This window comes from Arachis duranensis, chromosome 9 (genome assembly GCF_000817695.3).
Source record: "Arachis duranensis cultivar V14167 chromosome 9, aradu.V14167.gnm2.J7QH, whole genome shotgun sequence".
In the NCBI taxonomy this organism is placed as follows: Eukaryota; Viridiplantae; Streptophyta; class Magnoliopsida; order Fabales; family Fabaceae; genus Arachis; species Arachis duranensis.
In genome coordinates, this window is record NC_029780.3 from 107,890,945 (window position 1) to 107,909,782 (window position 18,838).

The 18,838-nt window shown below is 32.4% G+C and overlaps 1 protein-coding gene across 1 annotated transcript; it reads right to left on the reverse strand.

The window, feature by feature from the left end:
• Positions 1-238: 238 nt before the first annotated feature.
• On the reverse strand, positions 239-4,035 carry LOC107466799 (uncharacterized). The gene is made up of 14 exons (XM_016085802.3): positions 3,424-4,035; positions 2,646-2,757; positions 2,417-2,529; positions 2,201-2,323; positions 1,903-2,075; positions 1,742-1,817; positions 1,539-1,625; positions 1,372-1,452; positions 1,159-1,191; positions 980-1,033; positions 849-890; positions 617-695; positions 444-514; positions 239-331 (listed from the first exon to the last, which is right to left on the reverse strand). Exons 1-14 carry the CDS (start codon positions 3,604-3,606, stop codon positions 239-241), a joined length of 1,320 nt encoding a protein of 439 aa, XP_015941288.3. The 5' UTR covers positions 3,607-4,035.
• Positions 4,036-18,838: the final 14,803 nt, after the last annotated feature.

Consider the following 18,838-nt stretch of genomic DNA (forward strand, 5'->3'; position numbering starts at 1 on the left):
GTAAAAGAGAACTACAATAATTAATAGAATAATGCTATACATCCAAATTTTTTTTTAACTAAGTCCAACTAAGTTGGTCTAACATAACAAAAACAAATTATGACTAGTATTATTTTAAGTCTTATTGTTTAATTTAGTTGAACTTTGTTCATAAAAAAACTTAGATAGTCTAGCATTACTCTAATTAATAATATAAAAAGAAATTGTATTAAAATGTACTACATTCTTTTCCCTCTACTTATATAATTACATTTTCAAAGCCAATTGTATTATAACTTGAGCAACTATGATCATCGGGCTTCAGCAGGCAAGCAAAACAAAGTGAAATTATCTGAACAAAATTAATTTGAAAGATTTCAATGTGAGTGGAGAGTGACAACTATAAAAATTAAAGAATGTAGATATATACATTATGGGAGAAGAAAGAATATGAAATGTGTTACCATGCATATTGATGCACATATAATACTGAAACCTTTGCAATCAAAAGGAGCATTTGTAGATAGAAACCATGCTGAAACACCAGTTGTTAATTGTATGGTAAGCACTAATCACTAATAAGAATTTTTTAAAGATTTTATAAGTAGCTAGATAGCAAAGTTATTGTTCCACTTACAAGTCAATGGAGTCATAGCAATAGGTGATAGTAAATGTGATATAGATTGTGTTCCACCAATAAAACTTTGTGCTTTTCCCTGCGGTATAATAGCATGAATGATTGTGGGAAGAGTATAATAATAAGAAAGATGTTGAAATATTATTGTTCCTTTATACGATGTTTTATTTGTGCTATTAGTTAATTGTTTATTGCTTGGGATGATGTTGATTCATAAAGAAAGAAACCAAACCTGATTGACTGAGCTTGATGCTTTTGAGATAATAGCATATGTCTGTATAAAAAGAAATAATACCAATATTAGAACCTTATGTGATTATTAATAAGATGATTGCATCATAGGAAGAGTCATCTACTACTTACAGCGGGTTTTACAAGGATATAGATGACACCAAAAGAGGCACTCAAGTATGGTACCTGTATTGGTGTCATGAATTCAATTACTTACAAAAAAATAATAATAATGCAGATTGTAGAACTGGCAATAAGTAGTTTAAAAAGGTATATATATATATATATAGGAAGTTGGCAAGTTTACTTACCCAAGATGCCCATGCTAATCCATAGAGCCATGCCTACATAGAATCATATATGCATAGAATAAGATGTCAGCGACTCGAACTCAAAATCTCTTGATTAGAATATAAGATATTTACCATTTTGACTAATCTCATATTTGTTACTACTATATATATTTAATTTATAAAAATGTGGACTAACAGACACTTATTAATGCACTAGTATAAATAACTTACATATGCTATTGATGCAAGCAATGCAGAGCAAAGTATCACTTTCTCTCCAACCAGTGGATTTAGTATGGGAAGCACCACCATCTGGGAGCAAAAAATTGAATGTAAGTTACTATGTCAAATAAAATTTTGTAAACAATTTTAGACAAGCTATATGCTAACTTATGGACCTGAGAAAATATTGAACCAATTCCAACCATCATCAGAAGTTCTGAGAACTGATTTTTGTTGAAACCGAAAACGGCTTTCAAATAGTACTGCACAAGGAATTATCAGACTGTCAAGTACAAAACATAAAAACTTGGTACAATATGCTAAAGAACCAATTATCTGAAAATATTTAATCTCAAGTTTTATTCAATTACAAGCATACCAGTAAAACACTGTTTATGCCTGACATTCCCAACTTGTAAAAGAAGGTGACAATAGCCATGCCCCTCAATGTTGGACTGAAAAATGAAAATACAATTACTTAGAACTCAAGCACTGCACATTAAAAAAAAAAGACAAATGTATCCTAAAATTAATAACAACCTGAACATGACTATTTCTGCAGCTTTTCTCATAGATTTGTATCTCTGGTTGAGAAAATCAACTACCTTCATGCAGCATCCTGACTCATGATTCTTTCTCGGAGCAACTTTCACCGTCTCAATGAGGAAGAATTGCATATAAACAGGACAAAATATCAAAAGTGCTATTGAAACCTGAAACCAGTGAAGCAGTGTACTTTGTTACTAAGATTCATTGTCAATAGGAAGCATCCAAAAAGGGACTCACAATATGATATGAATATGCATAAAAAGGTAACTACAGATGTATAGTTATGCACCATGAAAATGTAGCTTTGGGGAAGAAACCGAGCAAGGAAATTCCCAAGAACATGTGAAGCAGAAAACAGGCCAGTAATCCAACCAAATACAGCTGCTCTTTTGCTTTCACTGATAACATCTGCCTAAGGACAGAGAGAAGAAGTGTGTGTAAAAATTCTTTACTATTTTTCTTCCCATTTTTGGCCTATGTTCAATTATTCAAGAATAAATCTTACCATATATGCAGCAGAAATGCAGAAAATGCTCCCTTGACTGATTATAAATGAAATTGTTCGAAGAACATAGTAAGCATAGACAAATCCCTCAGATTGATTCCAGGCAAGTAAAGCTGCAACAAGAATAACAGTGAAAGGTGAATAAACAAATAACAAAATGTTGTAAGTAATGGTAAAAATATATCAACAGAAAACAAATGGAAAAACAAAACACAGTGTAATGGCATACCAAAAGGAATAATAGTAGTTGACATGGTAATGAGAAGCAAAGGCTTACGGCCATGTTCATCCGAAAGCTGACCAAGTAGTGGAAGAACCACCATCTTGAAAATTCCAACAACCTGCAAAAAAACATTACTACTCCAGTAATACTACAATTCAATTAAGAAGAAAAATTACACAAAGACTTGTCCAATGAAGAACAAAATTGTTGGCAATATGAATATAGTGGACCAAATTAGAGATGCAATAGAGTATAATTAGGGGAAGAAAATTATTGATCCCACTATTTATATGAACTTTTTTTACTAGCATAATAAATCACTACAGCCTACTACTAACTTCGAGTTAGTCAAGTGATTAGCAAACTCAGACATCTTTCCAAAGATCTTGGGTTCAAGTATTGAGATTGCAAAAACATATGCTAGGAAAGATAATCATCGCTTCTCGAACCAGATTAGTAAGATTAATGCTACTCATCACTAACTAGTCTCCTTGCATAACATTAGTCTAAGAATAATGTTATTCTTCAATAATAGTATGATATTATCACACAGTTATGATATCAGAAGCAAAAGGTCAACAACATGCATAGGTCTTGAACTCTAGACTTTTCGGACGTAGAGTTCTAATACCATGTCATAAAATCGTTCATCCCAAAAATTTAAGCTGACGGGAGAAGGCAAATTAATGGTTATATTTCTAACACTTTTTGATCAAACAAATTAATAAGACTAAAAAGAAAAGTAGACACAAAGTGCACAAGTAAATGAGAGAATGAGTAGTACCGTTTGTTGAAGGCCATTGATGTAAATGGCTTTGGAGCAAGTAGTGTGACGAGGACAGAGAGCAGAAGTGGTGACATCAACAAGAACAGAAACGGTCATTTCTTCAGCAACCCAATGGATGCTAAGTGGAAGCAGCAAGTGAAGCAAAGGCTTTAGCTCCCTTAGCCCACTCCACCATGCCATGTAGCACCTTAAGCTTAATTGGAGAACAATGTAATAATAATGTGGATGTGCCTGTTTGTTTCAATTTTCTAACTTAGGAATAGGTGGAACGTAAGGTGCTTATTTATATATTACAAGAGGAAGGTTATGCTTCACCTCATTATTCATTTGATTTCGGAATATTTTTAGCTACTTATGTAATTCTTATAATATTACTTAGCAAATATTTATTGGGGTAGAAAAATTAACCTTTGTTAGATTTTCTTTCTAATATCGTAAAGTATACCAAAAAGGGATATATATGAACAAAATTAGCCTAATAAGTTAATTGATGTCATGCAATACAGAATAACATTGTTGAAAAACATATATTGGGATGGTAACCATAGAGGAAGAAAGATTGAAGAGCCTTCGACTACTCTTTGTCGTGTCCATTTCACTGAGTAAAGTTTGCAGCTTGGCTGCATGTGAAGTGATGGGGATAAACTATGGATTTCTTACCTCCATTTTTTGTTTTTTTTTTTCTCTTTTTGAAAAGGATATTGTATGTAAAATAATATAGATTAAAGTATATTTTTTGTTTTTAAAATTTATTAAAAATTTTAAAGATATTTTTAAATTTTATTTTATTTTAATTTTATTTTAAAAATTTTTTATGTGTATTTTAAAATTTTTGACGAATTTCAAAAACAAAAAATTATAATTTATCCAATAATATATTAATATCACCTTTAGTTTGTATTATCTTGCACTACTAGCTTTCCCAGCTAAAAATCCCCCATAACTATAATTTTCGTAAAAAACAAAAAATTGCATATATCTATCCGATTCTGCCATATATTTATTCATAATAATCTTACAATATAAGAAGATAAAATTATTGCTTCATTGGCGGTTTTGATCGCTAAGCGGCACGAAGCATGCCGTTTCCATTTATCACATTATTATTATTAGGAAAATTCCTGAAAGTCAAAATGTATGCTATGCTGCATGAAATAGCCTGCCTCACTTTTCAATTTTAAATCGCAAGATGTAAATGATATTTAATAAATTTGCGGTATGTATTTTTATTTCTCAATTTGTATTTTAGAATACACAAAATATGTAAGAAAATCATACGGAGGACAAAATTATCTATCGATAATTTAATGAGTATATATAATGTATATTCTGTTGGTCACGTTTATCTTTTTATTAATTGAGTTAAATTCTATTTCTATTAAGACTAAAAAAACGTCAATGCATGTCATATTTTATTTTAATTTGACGTTATACATTCATTAAAGTGGTTATAAAGGTAACAATATACGTGACTGCTACACATACAAGCAAAAAGGTCCTATAAGTTCTCAACCCACACTTTATTCACACGCGCACTCACTCACTTTAAATGGAGCGTAAATTACACGCGCCCCACTCAACGGTTGCTCTTCACGAATAGCGCTTTTTAATGGCGCACTCTTCCACTTCTCTAAGCTCTTCGAAAAAAACACAAACCGTCCATTTTCGAGCAACATTCCAAACTATAGAGATAAGACTCGTCGCGAAGATTACAACTCTCCATCAACACAACATAGAACTCTCCATCAACAATCTCCAGAAAAAACGAAGTTATAATACTCAAGGTATGTTACGTTACTATTTTACTCATCTTGAATATTTTTCACATTTCGAAATCGAAGAACTAGATTTTACTGTTCTTCTACGTTCTTCTAGGTTTTACTGTTCTTCTTTTTCTAGGTCTCATTTTACAATTTTTAATGTTCTAATTGTTCTAGGTTTTACTGTTATTCTTGGTTCTAGATTATACTGTTCTTCTTAGTTGTTCTAGGTGTTACTGTTCTTGTTATTCTAGTTCTTCTCGTAACTAATTTTTGGGAGTATATGGAGTAATTTGTTGGGTGTATATGGCATAATTTGTTGGTTGTATATTTCTGAACTGATATACTGTAATATAGTCAACAGTTGCAACTGTTCTAATATTTGTTTGTCCATGGGTGTATATTGCTTGACCTTGTAATGTTTCTTGACCTTGTATATTAATGCATGTTTGAATGATATTTGACTGATATCTATGGATGTATCTGACTCATATCTATGGGTGTATCTGAATCATATCTATGGGTGTATCTTACTGATATCTATGGGTGTATTTTTCATTTTAGAAAAAATGGCAGGCAGAAACCAAGCTGAAAAAAATGTAAGAACAAATATATGTCTTAGATGAAATCAGTTTTATATAATAGAAATATATCTGAACTATAATTTTGCTTTGTTTACAGCAAACCAAAGACCTTAAGTGTGCAACACATTTGTTAAGTGAGAAATTCAGAAACATGAGCGAGGAGAAGAAAACAATTGTTAGGGATTTGGGATTTGGTGGCCTGATGCACATCCCGCCGCTAAAGGTGCATCACCAAATATTAAGGGAGTTTGTTAACTCCTTCAAGTTAGGGGAAAACAGACTGGAAACCGGCTATGGTTCATTTAAAGTAAGACCAAAAACAATAGGGGCTGCGCTTGGCATCAACGCGTCAGGTAACTCGCTAAAAATTATAGGTGTATATGAGCCATATTCAATTATATTTCAATTGATGCTTGGGTGTATTTGAACTAATTTTCATACTATGTTGTTTTCTTTTTGTAGGAGGTCTATTTCCTCAGAAAGTGAATTATAAGGATCTTTCTGAAGATGACAAACAAATTTTTAGAAGATTCCAGGGTAAGACCCTAAAAAATCTAACAAATGAGATGATGGCTATTGCCCTGGGGAGCACATGTTTTGAATTTTATCATCAAGGACATAACAGATTATAATCTGAAAAAGAAAAAGGCAATTGACGGCTACCTGTTTGCCCTGATGATAATTTACTTTCATCTATCAAAAAATAAAGACAAGAAGAGGGCAGAAAGACCTCCAGAACCCTGGATTGCCAACTGGACTAAGGAGCAGTTGGTTGAAAGAATAAGGGCAGAAATGGAGGATCATATGGTAAGTGAAAAAAATATCTTGGGTGTATTTTATTTACCTGAATACTGCTAACTAAAATTTCTAATGTTTCAGGGAATTGTAAAGATGGCCGACACAAAGGAAAAAATGAAAGAAATAAAGAAAAAAGAAAAAAAAAGAAGAAACAAAAAAAACAAAAAAAGGAAGGCAAGTTCAACATCATCATCTGAGAATGAAACAAGTGAAAGTGACCATTCTACCTCTGAGTCTGAGACTGAAGATGACTCAAAGAATTCAACAAGAAAACAACCCACCCGAAAAGCCAAAAAGTAAGTAACATACTTGGGTGTATTTTGTTTATCCATTTAGGTGTATTTTGTTTATCCATTTGGATGTATTTTGTGCATTCATTTGGGTGTATCTTGTGTATTCATTTGGGTGTATTTTATCCATTTTAGAATATTTTTAAATAATGATTGTTTGCCTTCCAGAATGGAGTCCAAAAAAAGAAAGAAGATTCAGGAAGATTCTGATTCAGAATCTGAATTAACTGATGAGTAATGTTCTGAAATTATTACTTCTTTCCTTTGGGTTTATTATCAAGATTTCATGTATTAACAGAGTGTCTCTTATTAACTTATAGAAGCGAAGAATCATCACTAGTGGAGAAACAAAAAATAAAGAAAAAAACTCAGAGAACACCAAAAAAGTAAGCACTTCTTTGAATATTTATTTTATCAAATTAATTTTGTATTTCTAATTCATACTTGTTTTTCCCCCCAAGACACAGTCCAAAAAGAAAAAGGTCGTTGTTGAGGATTCATCTCCTGAGCAAGCTCAATCCTATCATGGGTACAGTACTTTATAAGCTATATTACCGTCTATCATCAAAATTATATTTGTTAACATGTTCTTTTACGCATGTACTGTCAGATCTAAAATTGGAACTGAAGATTTAGATGAATTCTTAAGGGAAAACAATGAAAAATCTGATGCAGAGGGATATGTCTTGTTGGGGTATATATTTCAGATTTTAGGGTGTTTACTTTGTTAATAATTGTTTCTTGTTTCGCAGGGAGAAGGAAGTTGACCTGCGATCGACGGAAAGTCACTATATCTCATCTGAAATGTAAGAAGCTTTATTTGATAAAATCTTGTTATCATGATTTAACAGTATGGTATTTTTTGTGAATAACATGTACTCAATTATGTTTAGAATACCAGACGTAAACTTGGGAAGTGATGATCCTTCCTCTCAAGGACACACAGAACAAAATAGCGTAAACAAACCGGCAGAGAGTATGTAATTTCTCTTTCAAATAATCGTTGCTTTTATTCTTTTATTACCTTCTACTTCTAATTCTGTATATATTTTTTTTAGAAAAAAAGTCCTTTATTGTTTTATTCGAGAAAAAAAAGGCAGGAAAAAAAAAGCAAAAACTGCAAGTATGTAAGTTCTCAAAAAACAAAGCCTGTCTTTCTTTTGAATTGTTCGGGTGTATTTTTAACTTTCTTAGGGTGTATTTTAGGTTGAGTCTGTTTGAAGAGTCAGCCAGTGAGCCGGCTGAAGAGAATATGATGGTTGTGAGGGAAGAGACACCGTCCGAAGGGCTTGCAATGTGAGTTTTTCAAAAATATTTCAACCTTATAACCTTTTTATTTTCAAAGGCATTGTTAACCTTTTATTTTTCTTCTTGTTTAGAGTTTCGATTCAAGTTTGTCTACCGCTGTCCCAAACAACCACTATGCCAGAAAATGAACAAACACCTGAGACAAAAAATGAACCAACCCCTCTGCTACAAATTGAAGGAACTGCAAAAAGGTAATAAATAGTGTTGGGTGTATATTTCGTTACAGTTTGGGTGTATATTGCCCCTGTTGGGGTGTATATTTTCACGATTGATCCAGGACCAGTTTTTTTACATCATGATTAATTTTATATACCATGCAGCACTCCTGAACCCCCCCCAACAACTTGAAGAAAGCACATCCACACTTCCCCCAGCTCCATCTAAAATGTAAGTTCATCAGAGTAAAATCAATGTTTGGTTATCATCCGTATATTATTATTTTTATAATACGTTATACATGATCACGCAGTAATCCAGCCCCAGAAGACGCTGCTGCGCTGATGATGATGGCACGGACAGCATCGTATGTTCTTAAAGCAGATCCGTTGCCATCATTCAGCCTTGGCTTGACTGATTCAAGCCAAGAAGAAGCAGCAACGCAGGAGGGAGCGTCAACGCAAGAAGGAGGGAAGGCAAAAACTTCAGAAACCCCAAAACTGCTAGAACAATTAGGGGATCTGGTACACAAAATTGCAAGTGGTGGGGTGACAACAAAAGAAAAAAGTCCGCAGATTCCAATGGAGAATGGCGCAGAGAGTTTTGAGAAGTTTGAAACTCCTGCGAGGACGAATGAAGTTACTTCTGACATGAAAGAGAAATGCTACCTCTGGGCCATATGAGTGAAGACAAATGCAAATCGACTAACTAATGAGTTTGACACTGTGTGCACACTCCAAAACCAAGATAAATACATTTTGTCAAAAGTCCACCTTGCATCACTCGCAACTGAAACGCATATAGAAGCTGAGGTAATATTACAATAACATAAATATTTTATCACCAAAATTAACTGCAATGCTGATTAATGTAAATTGATTTTGGCATCTTTTTCTACATTGTCTCTGCCATGTGCCTCATTCTAAACCAGCAAAAGATTAAAAGGTTTCAAGAAGAAGTATACTGTCTCCCCCTTAATATTGTGGTAAGGGTTGGTTAACAAATTTTGGGTGTATTTTCTGCATTCCTTAGGGTGTATTTTCTTCCTTACATTGGGTGTATTTTCTGTGTTCAATTGGGTGTAAGTTGTGTATTCATTTGGGTTTATTTTTTGCATTCGTTTGGGTGTATTTTTGGTATTCATTTGGTGGTTCACAATTTTTGCAAAACATGACCATTGTAAATCATCCAGAAGGAGTATTCTTAAACGCTAAAACCAATAGGCCATTCATGGTGGAAGACTACCCAATATTTATACCCTTCTTGTTCCTTAAAAAATTAGCATCACATCGTTATGTAAGTTTTCATTCTTATTACCATTTTTTACTTATGTGCCAAATAAATTAAAACAGTGTTCAATCTGAACATATTTCATATTTTTGCACATGTTTGCCATTCAGACCATTGGTGGTTATGGTTGGCAGATACAAGAAAGCGAAAATTTTATATAGTCGACCCATATCACATGAAATCTCTGTCCGATAAGAGAACAACCCTAAATACATTCATTGTAAGTTGGTTCTGTGTTTTGTATTTTAATATTTGGGTGTATTTCTGTTCAAAATAAGATTTAAGTTTGTGCTCCTTTGGGTGTCTTCCTTTATTAAATTTATCCATGTATTACTAATTTGTTTTGTGTTTTAAGGAATATGTAATTTCACGAATTAGAGTATATGCGGGAGGGCTACCTCTGAAGACAAGGGACAAGGACAAGGAAATTGAACCGCCATACCTTAACATCTCAGGCCAAAAGACAAGGTATAAATCTTTAACTCTGAAAATTAAACTTTCCTATATGTAATTTGTAATTTATTTTCTTGGTTTTCAGCTATGACTGTGCTATTTACATAATGAAGTGGCTTGAGATAATTCAGCCCGAAAACATTAAAAGGTTGAAGTATGAGTGGGATAATTGGACCCAGGTAAATGTGTTTAAAACTAAATAACTATGTATTACTTTACTCAATTAACATGGTTCATTAAACACAATATTCCTTTTAACTGTAGGACGAGGTGGACCACTTTAGAGTAGAATATGCTTCCCGAATTCTATTCCATGAAATGAATCAAAACAAAGCTGAAGCCATTAGAGGAAGTAATGCAATAAGACTGTCCAAGCCATCGTCATTGTTATTGAGTCCATATTGCCAGATAGATTCTAATGATATTTAGACTTGTAAATAGAACACATGCTGTAAAAATTTGCATTTATAAACAACTTCTATTGAATGAAATTATTTTCCATAGTTAAATTGTCTTTGCTATTAAACTGTCTGTGCTGTATTCAAAAGCTCTGTATTACAGGTGGTAAAGTATGAAGGAAAACATATAACGAGATATAAAACCAAAACATAAAATTTTACACCCAAAGAAAGTTGAATATACAACCAAGGGAGTTGAATATACACCCAAACTACTACACCCTGATGCTTTACCCTTAAAACCCTAAACCCAAAACCCTAAACCCTAAAAATCTAACCCCCTAAATCCTAAACCCTAAACCCTAAAATCCTAAATCCTAAAATCCTAAACCCTAAACCCTACACCCTAAACCCTAAACCCTAAAACAACCAAACTACTATACACCTATAAGATTTCATTTTACACCCAAAGAAAGTTAAATATACACCAGACTTCTATCCACTAATGCTTTATCCCTAAACCCTAAACCCTAAACTCTAAAAACTAAAACCCTAAAACCCTAAACCCTAAACCCTAAATCCCTAAAAACCTAAAACCTAAAACCCTAAATCCCTAAAATCCTAAACCCTAAACCCTAAAACTCTAAACCCTAAATCCTAAACCCTAAACCCTAAACCCTAAACCCTAAAACCCTTAAACCATAGTAAAAAAACAAACAATATTTTATAACATAAATAGCAGATTGTGAAGTATATATATTTATATATAAGTAAAATGTGAAACACAAGAAAATTTAGAAAATACACCCAAAAGAACAGTGCTTTTACACTCATATTCTGTAACTATACACCCAAAGAGATATCCGCTGCTGCTGGTACCCTGAACTGATAATTCATAACACGTCTTTGATATTGGCTAGAATTTAAATGCACCACTGATCCAGCATCAAAGAGGTTTAACTGAATATAATAAACTCACATATTAGCTAAACTATTAACGACAAAATTAAACTCAATTACCACATATTTAAAAAACATCACTTTTACCTCGTTTAAAGCTTTCATTTTCTTCTTCTTTGAGGCAGGACGTCCTCTTGTTTGAATCCTTGGAGGGCTTTAAAGCTCGTTAACGGATTCCAAGTTGGCGTCTTCGTGAGATAAAGAAGATGTCCCCTTCCTTTCGGCTTTCAATTCTTCCATCTCAAGCATGACAGTATCGTACGCACGGTGCAAAATTGCAATCATCTCCTCTAATTCTGATGCAAATTCGCAAATATTTTGCGAACGAAAAATTAATTCGTTAAACCTCTTGCTTCTTGGCTCCAACAATGGCTCGTCGTGGCTGCTCTTGATATGTGTGTGTCGCCTTTTTACCTTCTTGTTCCATCGTTCAAATGTATATCTAGGTGACACTTGGCTTACTTGTTCAAAACTTAACACGCTTAGTGCGTGACGGCACAATATCTCTCTTGACTCGAATAATAAGCATTGACATTTTACCTCGGCTGCTACTGAGTCATAAGTAACCACAAACTTGTTAAATATTGAGCTGAAAACTTGTTCTCCAACTTCATATACTGAATAGCCTAGAGTAGAATTCGTTAATCTAGTGATGCAATTCGCTTTTCCTCTGAATTGTGCTTGGACTTCCCTAAACTTTTGATGAGTGTACACATCTTGAAACTGAGATTCAATGGAGGATTTGGTTGCACACGGTATCACCATATGAAAATCTGCAGCATTTGATTCTCTCTCTGCTTGCTCCCTGCTTCCGAGGCAATTATCGTATTTTTTGACAAATTGAATAAGTGAGATGTTCCGGGTAATAAACTTGTTAAAAAATGAATGCATGCTCTTGTTCCTTTGTGTGCTTCTCATCCCTGCCCAGAAGTGGCGATCCAGATAGATTGGAACCCATATATGACGGTCTTCATAGAGATCTACAGAATACACCCAAAAACAGAATATAAATACACCCGAAAGAAATTAAAATTACACCTTTGCTGCAGATTTTAAACAAACATTACCTGAAAGTCACTTGTTGTCCACAAGACCAAAATTCAGCAGAAAATCATTCCAATTCCTATCAAATGAGTCTTTACTATGAGAGTTCCAAACAACTTGACTCATTTCTTGTTCAATTTCTGCATGTCCCTTGTACCCGTTTAATTTGCTTGGAATCTTCTTCATGATGTGCCAAATACACCAACGGTGAATTGTTGTTGGTATACAGGCCTCTAAAGCCCTTTTCATTGATGCGCATTGATCGGTGAGAAACCCTTTTGGAGCATTTCCTCCCATACAACCAAGCCAACATTGAAATAACCATTTGAATGATTCAATTTCTTCGTTTTTCATCAAAGAGCATCCAAGAAGTGTTGACTAACCATGGTGATTCACCCCAACAAAAGAACCATAAACCAAATTATACTTGAAACAAATTACCATAGTGCAGAATGAAAAATCATTACGTACACCCAACAAATGCTTTGTATACACCCAAAAACACCCAATATACACCTCTACCGCGAATTCATAAAAATACATTAATTTAGCATCATAAACAGGGACAGTTTGTTACTTGTTTGTATTGTAGGTGGTGTCAAATGAAATAACATCTCCGAAATACTCAAAGGCAGCTCTACTTCTTGCATCGGCCCAAAAAGCCAGCTTAATCGATCGATCCTCCTTGAGTTCAAGCTCAAAAAAAATTCTGATTCTTCTCTTTCATTCTTAACAAATATTTTCCGAATTCCTTTGCATCTTCTTGTTCAGAAACATTCCGCACTTCTCTCGTAATGTAATTCCTCACATCCTTTTCAATAAAATTTAACTCGCGGTGACCCCCGGCAGCCGCAACAAATATTGGTAAGTTTTGCTTGGTTTAATACCAGCCTCTTCGTTATTCTCTATTGTACAACGAATGGACATGCTTAGTTCTCTGTGCTGTTTGAGCATCTCTGCTTTACTTGGACAGCAAGGGTGTGAATGATCCAGCACAACCTATGAAATGATCCTAGCACCAACATCCTTCAATGTGTGTATATAAGTTCTTGCAGGACAGTTTAAACCGGCTGTCGAATTCGTCTTCTCGTCGGAGATATTTTAGATTTCTATTTTTTCCTTTCTGCTACATGTAATCAATTGATTCTTAATCTCGTTTCCCTTCCTAATTGTGCTCCGAACTCTTGTAGAAAACCCTGCAGCCTTGGCGTAGTTCTTGTAAAATTTTTCAGCATCTTCAAGGGTGGTAAAGGTCATTCCAACCTTGGGAACAAACTGGTCATCAACAACAGAGAGAGGCTGCAGAATACACCATGTCAAAAACTAAAAATACACCCAATCTTGTCTAATATAATACACCCGAACGACAACAACTCAACTAAAATAACAAAAAAAAGCCATAAATTGTACATACACCCACACTTTCCCCTAAAATACACCCAAAAAATTCTGATCTACACCCAAGCGTCTGCTATAAATTGCAGATAATTAATCAAAACTAATACATTAGATTCAATCCACAGATTTATGTTCACGCATTAATTTCACAGTTAATGTTCACGAATTATTCAACTACAGAATGCTATACAAATAACAGCAACAAAATTAAAGTAATCGTATGTAAATCAAACCTCAGGAACTTCGTTAGATTCAAATTCATAATCCACTTCGCCCTGATTCAGCTGACAATCTGAGGTTGAATCATCCATTATCTTCAAAACGAGTTCAAACTTTAATTTCAGAAACTAGAAAATCGAAAAGAAAACGAAGCTGGAGTTACAGAGAGAGGAACTAAGGTCAATGACGAAGAACAAACCAGTGAGAAAGGAGGGAAAAAGAACGATCGAAAAAGCAGGGGAAGACGCGCGAGAAGAAGAACGAGGAAATTTGGAAAAGAAAGAGAACGAAGAAGGAAACAAATCTTTTAAATTTGGTAGTTATACGCGGGATCTGTTATATAGTGCGTGTAAGGGACGTAACACTAGAAGCGCGTTTTGGGGGGTTAGTGGTTAATTTACTTGTAATATTTACAAGCCCTAATTGCTTGTATGCAGAGCTTTTCTGAATAATATATTTTTTTGGTGACTAAAATTAATAATATATATGAAATTATTTTAATAATATGATTCTTGATATAGAGATGAATATTAGGATATAATTTGCTAGTTGTATTATTTTTTTGGTATGATTTGAAATATCCACTTTGTAGAGGATTTATGTTAATTTCATCAGTTTTAATGATATATCTTTTTGATTATTGAGATGCCCTAGTACTACTAGAAAGACTGATTGTGTACCCATTATTTTGATAATGAAAGATTTTACTGGATTAGGTCCCGTGAAATTTTTTCCCTCTTTTGGGAGATTTTTTCACGATAAAATTTTGGTGTCTGATTATTTAATTTCTGTGATTATATTTGTTACTTGGAGTATCTTTGGTATTGCCTATTTAATCGCACAGGTTGTGAAAAATTTATTTTTGGTGCTTCTGCTGTTAGAGAGGTTCTTATTGAACCCCCTTAAAAGTTGAGTCTGATGGAAGCATTTATACAGAAGAAAGACAGAGACGGAAAGACTGGGACTGAGAGACAGAGACTAAGAGACAGAAATTGAAATAAATCTCAGTATTCTGTTTGGTGCAAAATGGGAGACAGAAATTAAAATAAGAATGAAATTTTAATTTAATTTGCACAAAGGGTAAAATTAGAATTAATTAATTGAATGATGGTATTTTAGGTATAAAATGTTATTAAATTTTCAGTTTCCATCTCTAAAAATTTTATTCTTTTGTGTCCCTACATTTTGGAAGTACTGAAATACTGAAATTTTGGAGACAGAGATAGAAATTTTAATACCAGTCTCTAAACCAAAAAATATGATATTAAGTCTCAATCTCTCAGTCTCTATCTCAATACCTCAAAACAAACGCTACTTTAAAGAAGTGAGGAACTTAAAAGTATTTTCAAATGATTAAAGACAAAAAATGTCTCCAGAACAAAAAGTCAAGAAGCTATTTATTCTTTTCTCTATTTTATTTTAACTTGACGCTGTACATTCATTAATGTGGTTATAAAGGTAATAATATATGTGAAATTACTTTAATATTTTTAATATAAGATAGAAATTTAAAAACTAAATCTACATCAAACAGAATACACGAAAAAAAAATTAAAATATAAACTTAAAGAAATTCTAAATGTTAATATACAAAAATGTCCATATCTCAACGAAGGAAGAGTTCCATATCCTAAGGTTGTGTCAACACTTGTAATGACTCCTTATCTTTATAGAAGAATAAGAAAAAGAAGTTTGATCTCAACAATAACAAATATCTACACGGTCTTGATGCTATGATGAATGAAAATGGAGCGTGAGTTCAGGGATGGCAACGGGAGAGTAGAGATATCTTTTTGCTTTTTATTTTTGTCCTTAAATTTGTTTTCTGTTCTTGTTTTAATTTTCGTTCTGGTTTTAATTTTTATTGTAGGAGAATATTATTTTCCATATTAATATTATAAGTATGAGAAGTGGTTTATGAAATTAGTTTTATATTGAAAAATAAAAAGTAAAAAGGAGGAAAGAGTTTATAAGATAAGAGTTTCATTAATTTATTATCTTAAGGTTTTAAGTCGGATAGTGTACGAGGGTTCCATCCCCTATCTTCCTATATTGATACGAGGGGGATTGGGATATATGAATTCTGCCTTTTGGGTGACTCCATATTTGAATTCAAATAAAATATCAAAAAATCAAAACGAATAAGAATAGAAATTCAACTTCTGTATTTTAGTTTAAATTTCAGAAAATTCATATTTTTATAAACTTATAAATTTAAAACGGAACAATAAACAATTCCTAAAAATTCATTAACAATTATCCTTTGACTCATTAACAATTTAGCATCTAAATAATTATTATCGGGACTTTTGAGATTAAAAAAGTTAATATAAAATATATTCCTCCAAATTGGCATAAGAATTAAACTTGAATTTTTTTCATAGTTAAAAATAACAAATAGTTACACATTATAAAATAACCAATTATATTTATACAATATGTAATTTGAGAAATAATTGAAATGTTATATCAATTAAATTAGTATTTAATTTGTGAAATTAAGTATAAAATTTATGCTTTGATGATGGTATGCTCAAAATATCTAAGTTTAATTAATATAATATTTTAATTATTTCTCAAATTACATATTGTATAAATATAATTGGTCATTATATATTTTATAACTATATGTTATTTCTGATTTTGAATAATTCATGTTTTAACTTCTATGTCATATTGGAGGATTATATTTTATATTAATTTTTGCAATAAAATCCCAGTAATAATTTTTTATATAGTAATGAGTCAAATGACGATTTCTAATCATTTTTCTGGAATCATTATGTCTTGCATTCATAAATTTATAAAATTGTAGATTTTCTAGAATTTGAACTAAAACACAAAAGTTAAATTTTTATTTTTATTCGTTTTGAATTTTTTTAATATTTTCTTTGAATCTAAACTAGAGATATTTTCTTATTGACATTTATATTTTTAAAGTTAGTAAATGTCAATAATCTGTATTAATAGTAAATCGAATCAACTAGATTTAATTTATATGTTGCTGAAAAAGTAGTAAATCCAATAAACTAGATTCGATTTACTATTAATATAGCATATACAGTCAATCAAATTCAATTGATTCGACATTTGAAAAAATGTAAATCAAATTTTGTTCTTCAATTTACATATAGTTACTTTAGGACATACATGTAATCTATTTTATTTTAGGATATTGATGTAATATTGATTCCCATTTAGTTTGTTTGTGTGATTTATTCAGAAGCCAAGAAGGTTCTGGTAGAAATTCATAGATTTTTCCAGCGAACTGTATATCAGGGATATGTGGTTCACGAATTTTAGTTGCAGAGGGTTTCCTACACTTTCCTTCATTATTTTCTTCTTTCAATAAAATGAAAAGAAAGGAAACTATGGCAGGCTGTAGGCATGGGTAAATTCAGAACATTAGTCACATTAGAGTAGCACTAAGTTCACAACAAATCTATAATAAGGCCACAGCAAGTTAGTTACAAATGAGAACCAAATCTTCAAAGTTAGTTACATGTACTAGTTTACGTGCAATCCAGAATCCACCATACTCTTCTTGCAATTTTTATAGAAATATAAAAGTTGCATTTGCATCTCCAATGTTTAAAAGTTATATTCTGGTAATATTGATTTTTAAACATTTTATTTAGGTAACTTGCCTACCAAATAAATATTTTGTAACAATAACAACATGGAATGAACATTGATCAATTACTTATGTAAGATGACATATCATATCTAAGTAGTGAGAAAATTAAGCAAACTTCCACTTGAAAGCATAATATCAAATTCTATTTCAAGATCTTACACATCCATATCCATATGATATTAATGTCAATTATGTGTAGGATAAATAATTAATTGTTGCCAACCATTATTTCGATTATGTAAGGTGCTTTTCTGGACCATAACCAAAGAATATTAAATAGGATTTTGCTATTTCAACAACGACAAATTAATTTGACAATCAACAACTATGTTCAATATATAGAATGACAAAAGTTACGTATTTTACACGAGGAAAAAGTTGATATTTTACCCCAATAATAAGATGTGTTTGTGTTCTCAACAATTAAAGAAAAAATGTGTAGTTTTTTATTTGATTTTTCTCCCTCATTTCTTCTTCTCCAAACTCGATCCTTTTCTTTCCTCTGTAATTGTTTTTGGTCTATTATTGCAAGGACGACAGCCTAGTGACCAAAGTAGTAATGTGTTTGAGGCATTGGACGACGTTGTTGAGGTTAGGTGAGATTGCCATTCAGAGAAGAGGAAGATGAGGGAGATGGCTGGGCATGGTCTTCCACGGGTTGTGCTTGCAAGCCATGGTTGAAGGTGGATGGTGCTGCCACGGGCTATGCTTGAAGGCAGTTAGGGGTGGAAAGTGGAAACATGCCAGTTTTAAAGTATTAAGCTTGATTTGACGTGACCTGAATTTTGCTAAAAAGTCTGATCATTAAAAAAAAAACAAGATAAATAAATAAACTAGTAAAATGATATATATTTGTAATAAAGAGTAGAAGCTTGTAACATAATTTACACAATGAACATTAAAGGACATGAACTTGAATAGGTGGCTATAACAACGGAAAAAAAAAACTTATAATTATGTGATTTAATACTTATAACCCTTAAAAAAAGCTTCTAATCAGCGATCAATTTTCAAACACAAGTATCTTTTAGGTAATCAAATACGTCGCTTCGAGGATCTTAATGTGTAATGATTTGGTCCATCACACGATAAGTACACGGAGATATGTGAAAATTAT

Excerpts from the sequence above, each read along its gene's own strand:
- LOC107466799 (XM_016085802.3), bottom strand. The coding sequence starts at position 3,606 with ATGGCATGGTGGAGTGGGCTAAGGGAGCTAAAGCCTTTGCTTCACTTG. Across the intron at positions 2,758-3,423 it reads TCAATGGCCTTCAACAAACG|GTTGTTGGAATTTTCAAGAT; the intron begins GTACTACTCATT and ends GTTTTTTTGCAG. Across the intron at positions 332-443 it reads TATGTGCATCAATATGCATG|ATAATTTCACTTTGTTTTGC; the intron begins GTAACACATTTC and ends AATTTTGTTCAG.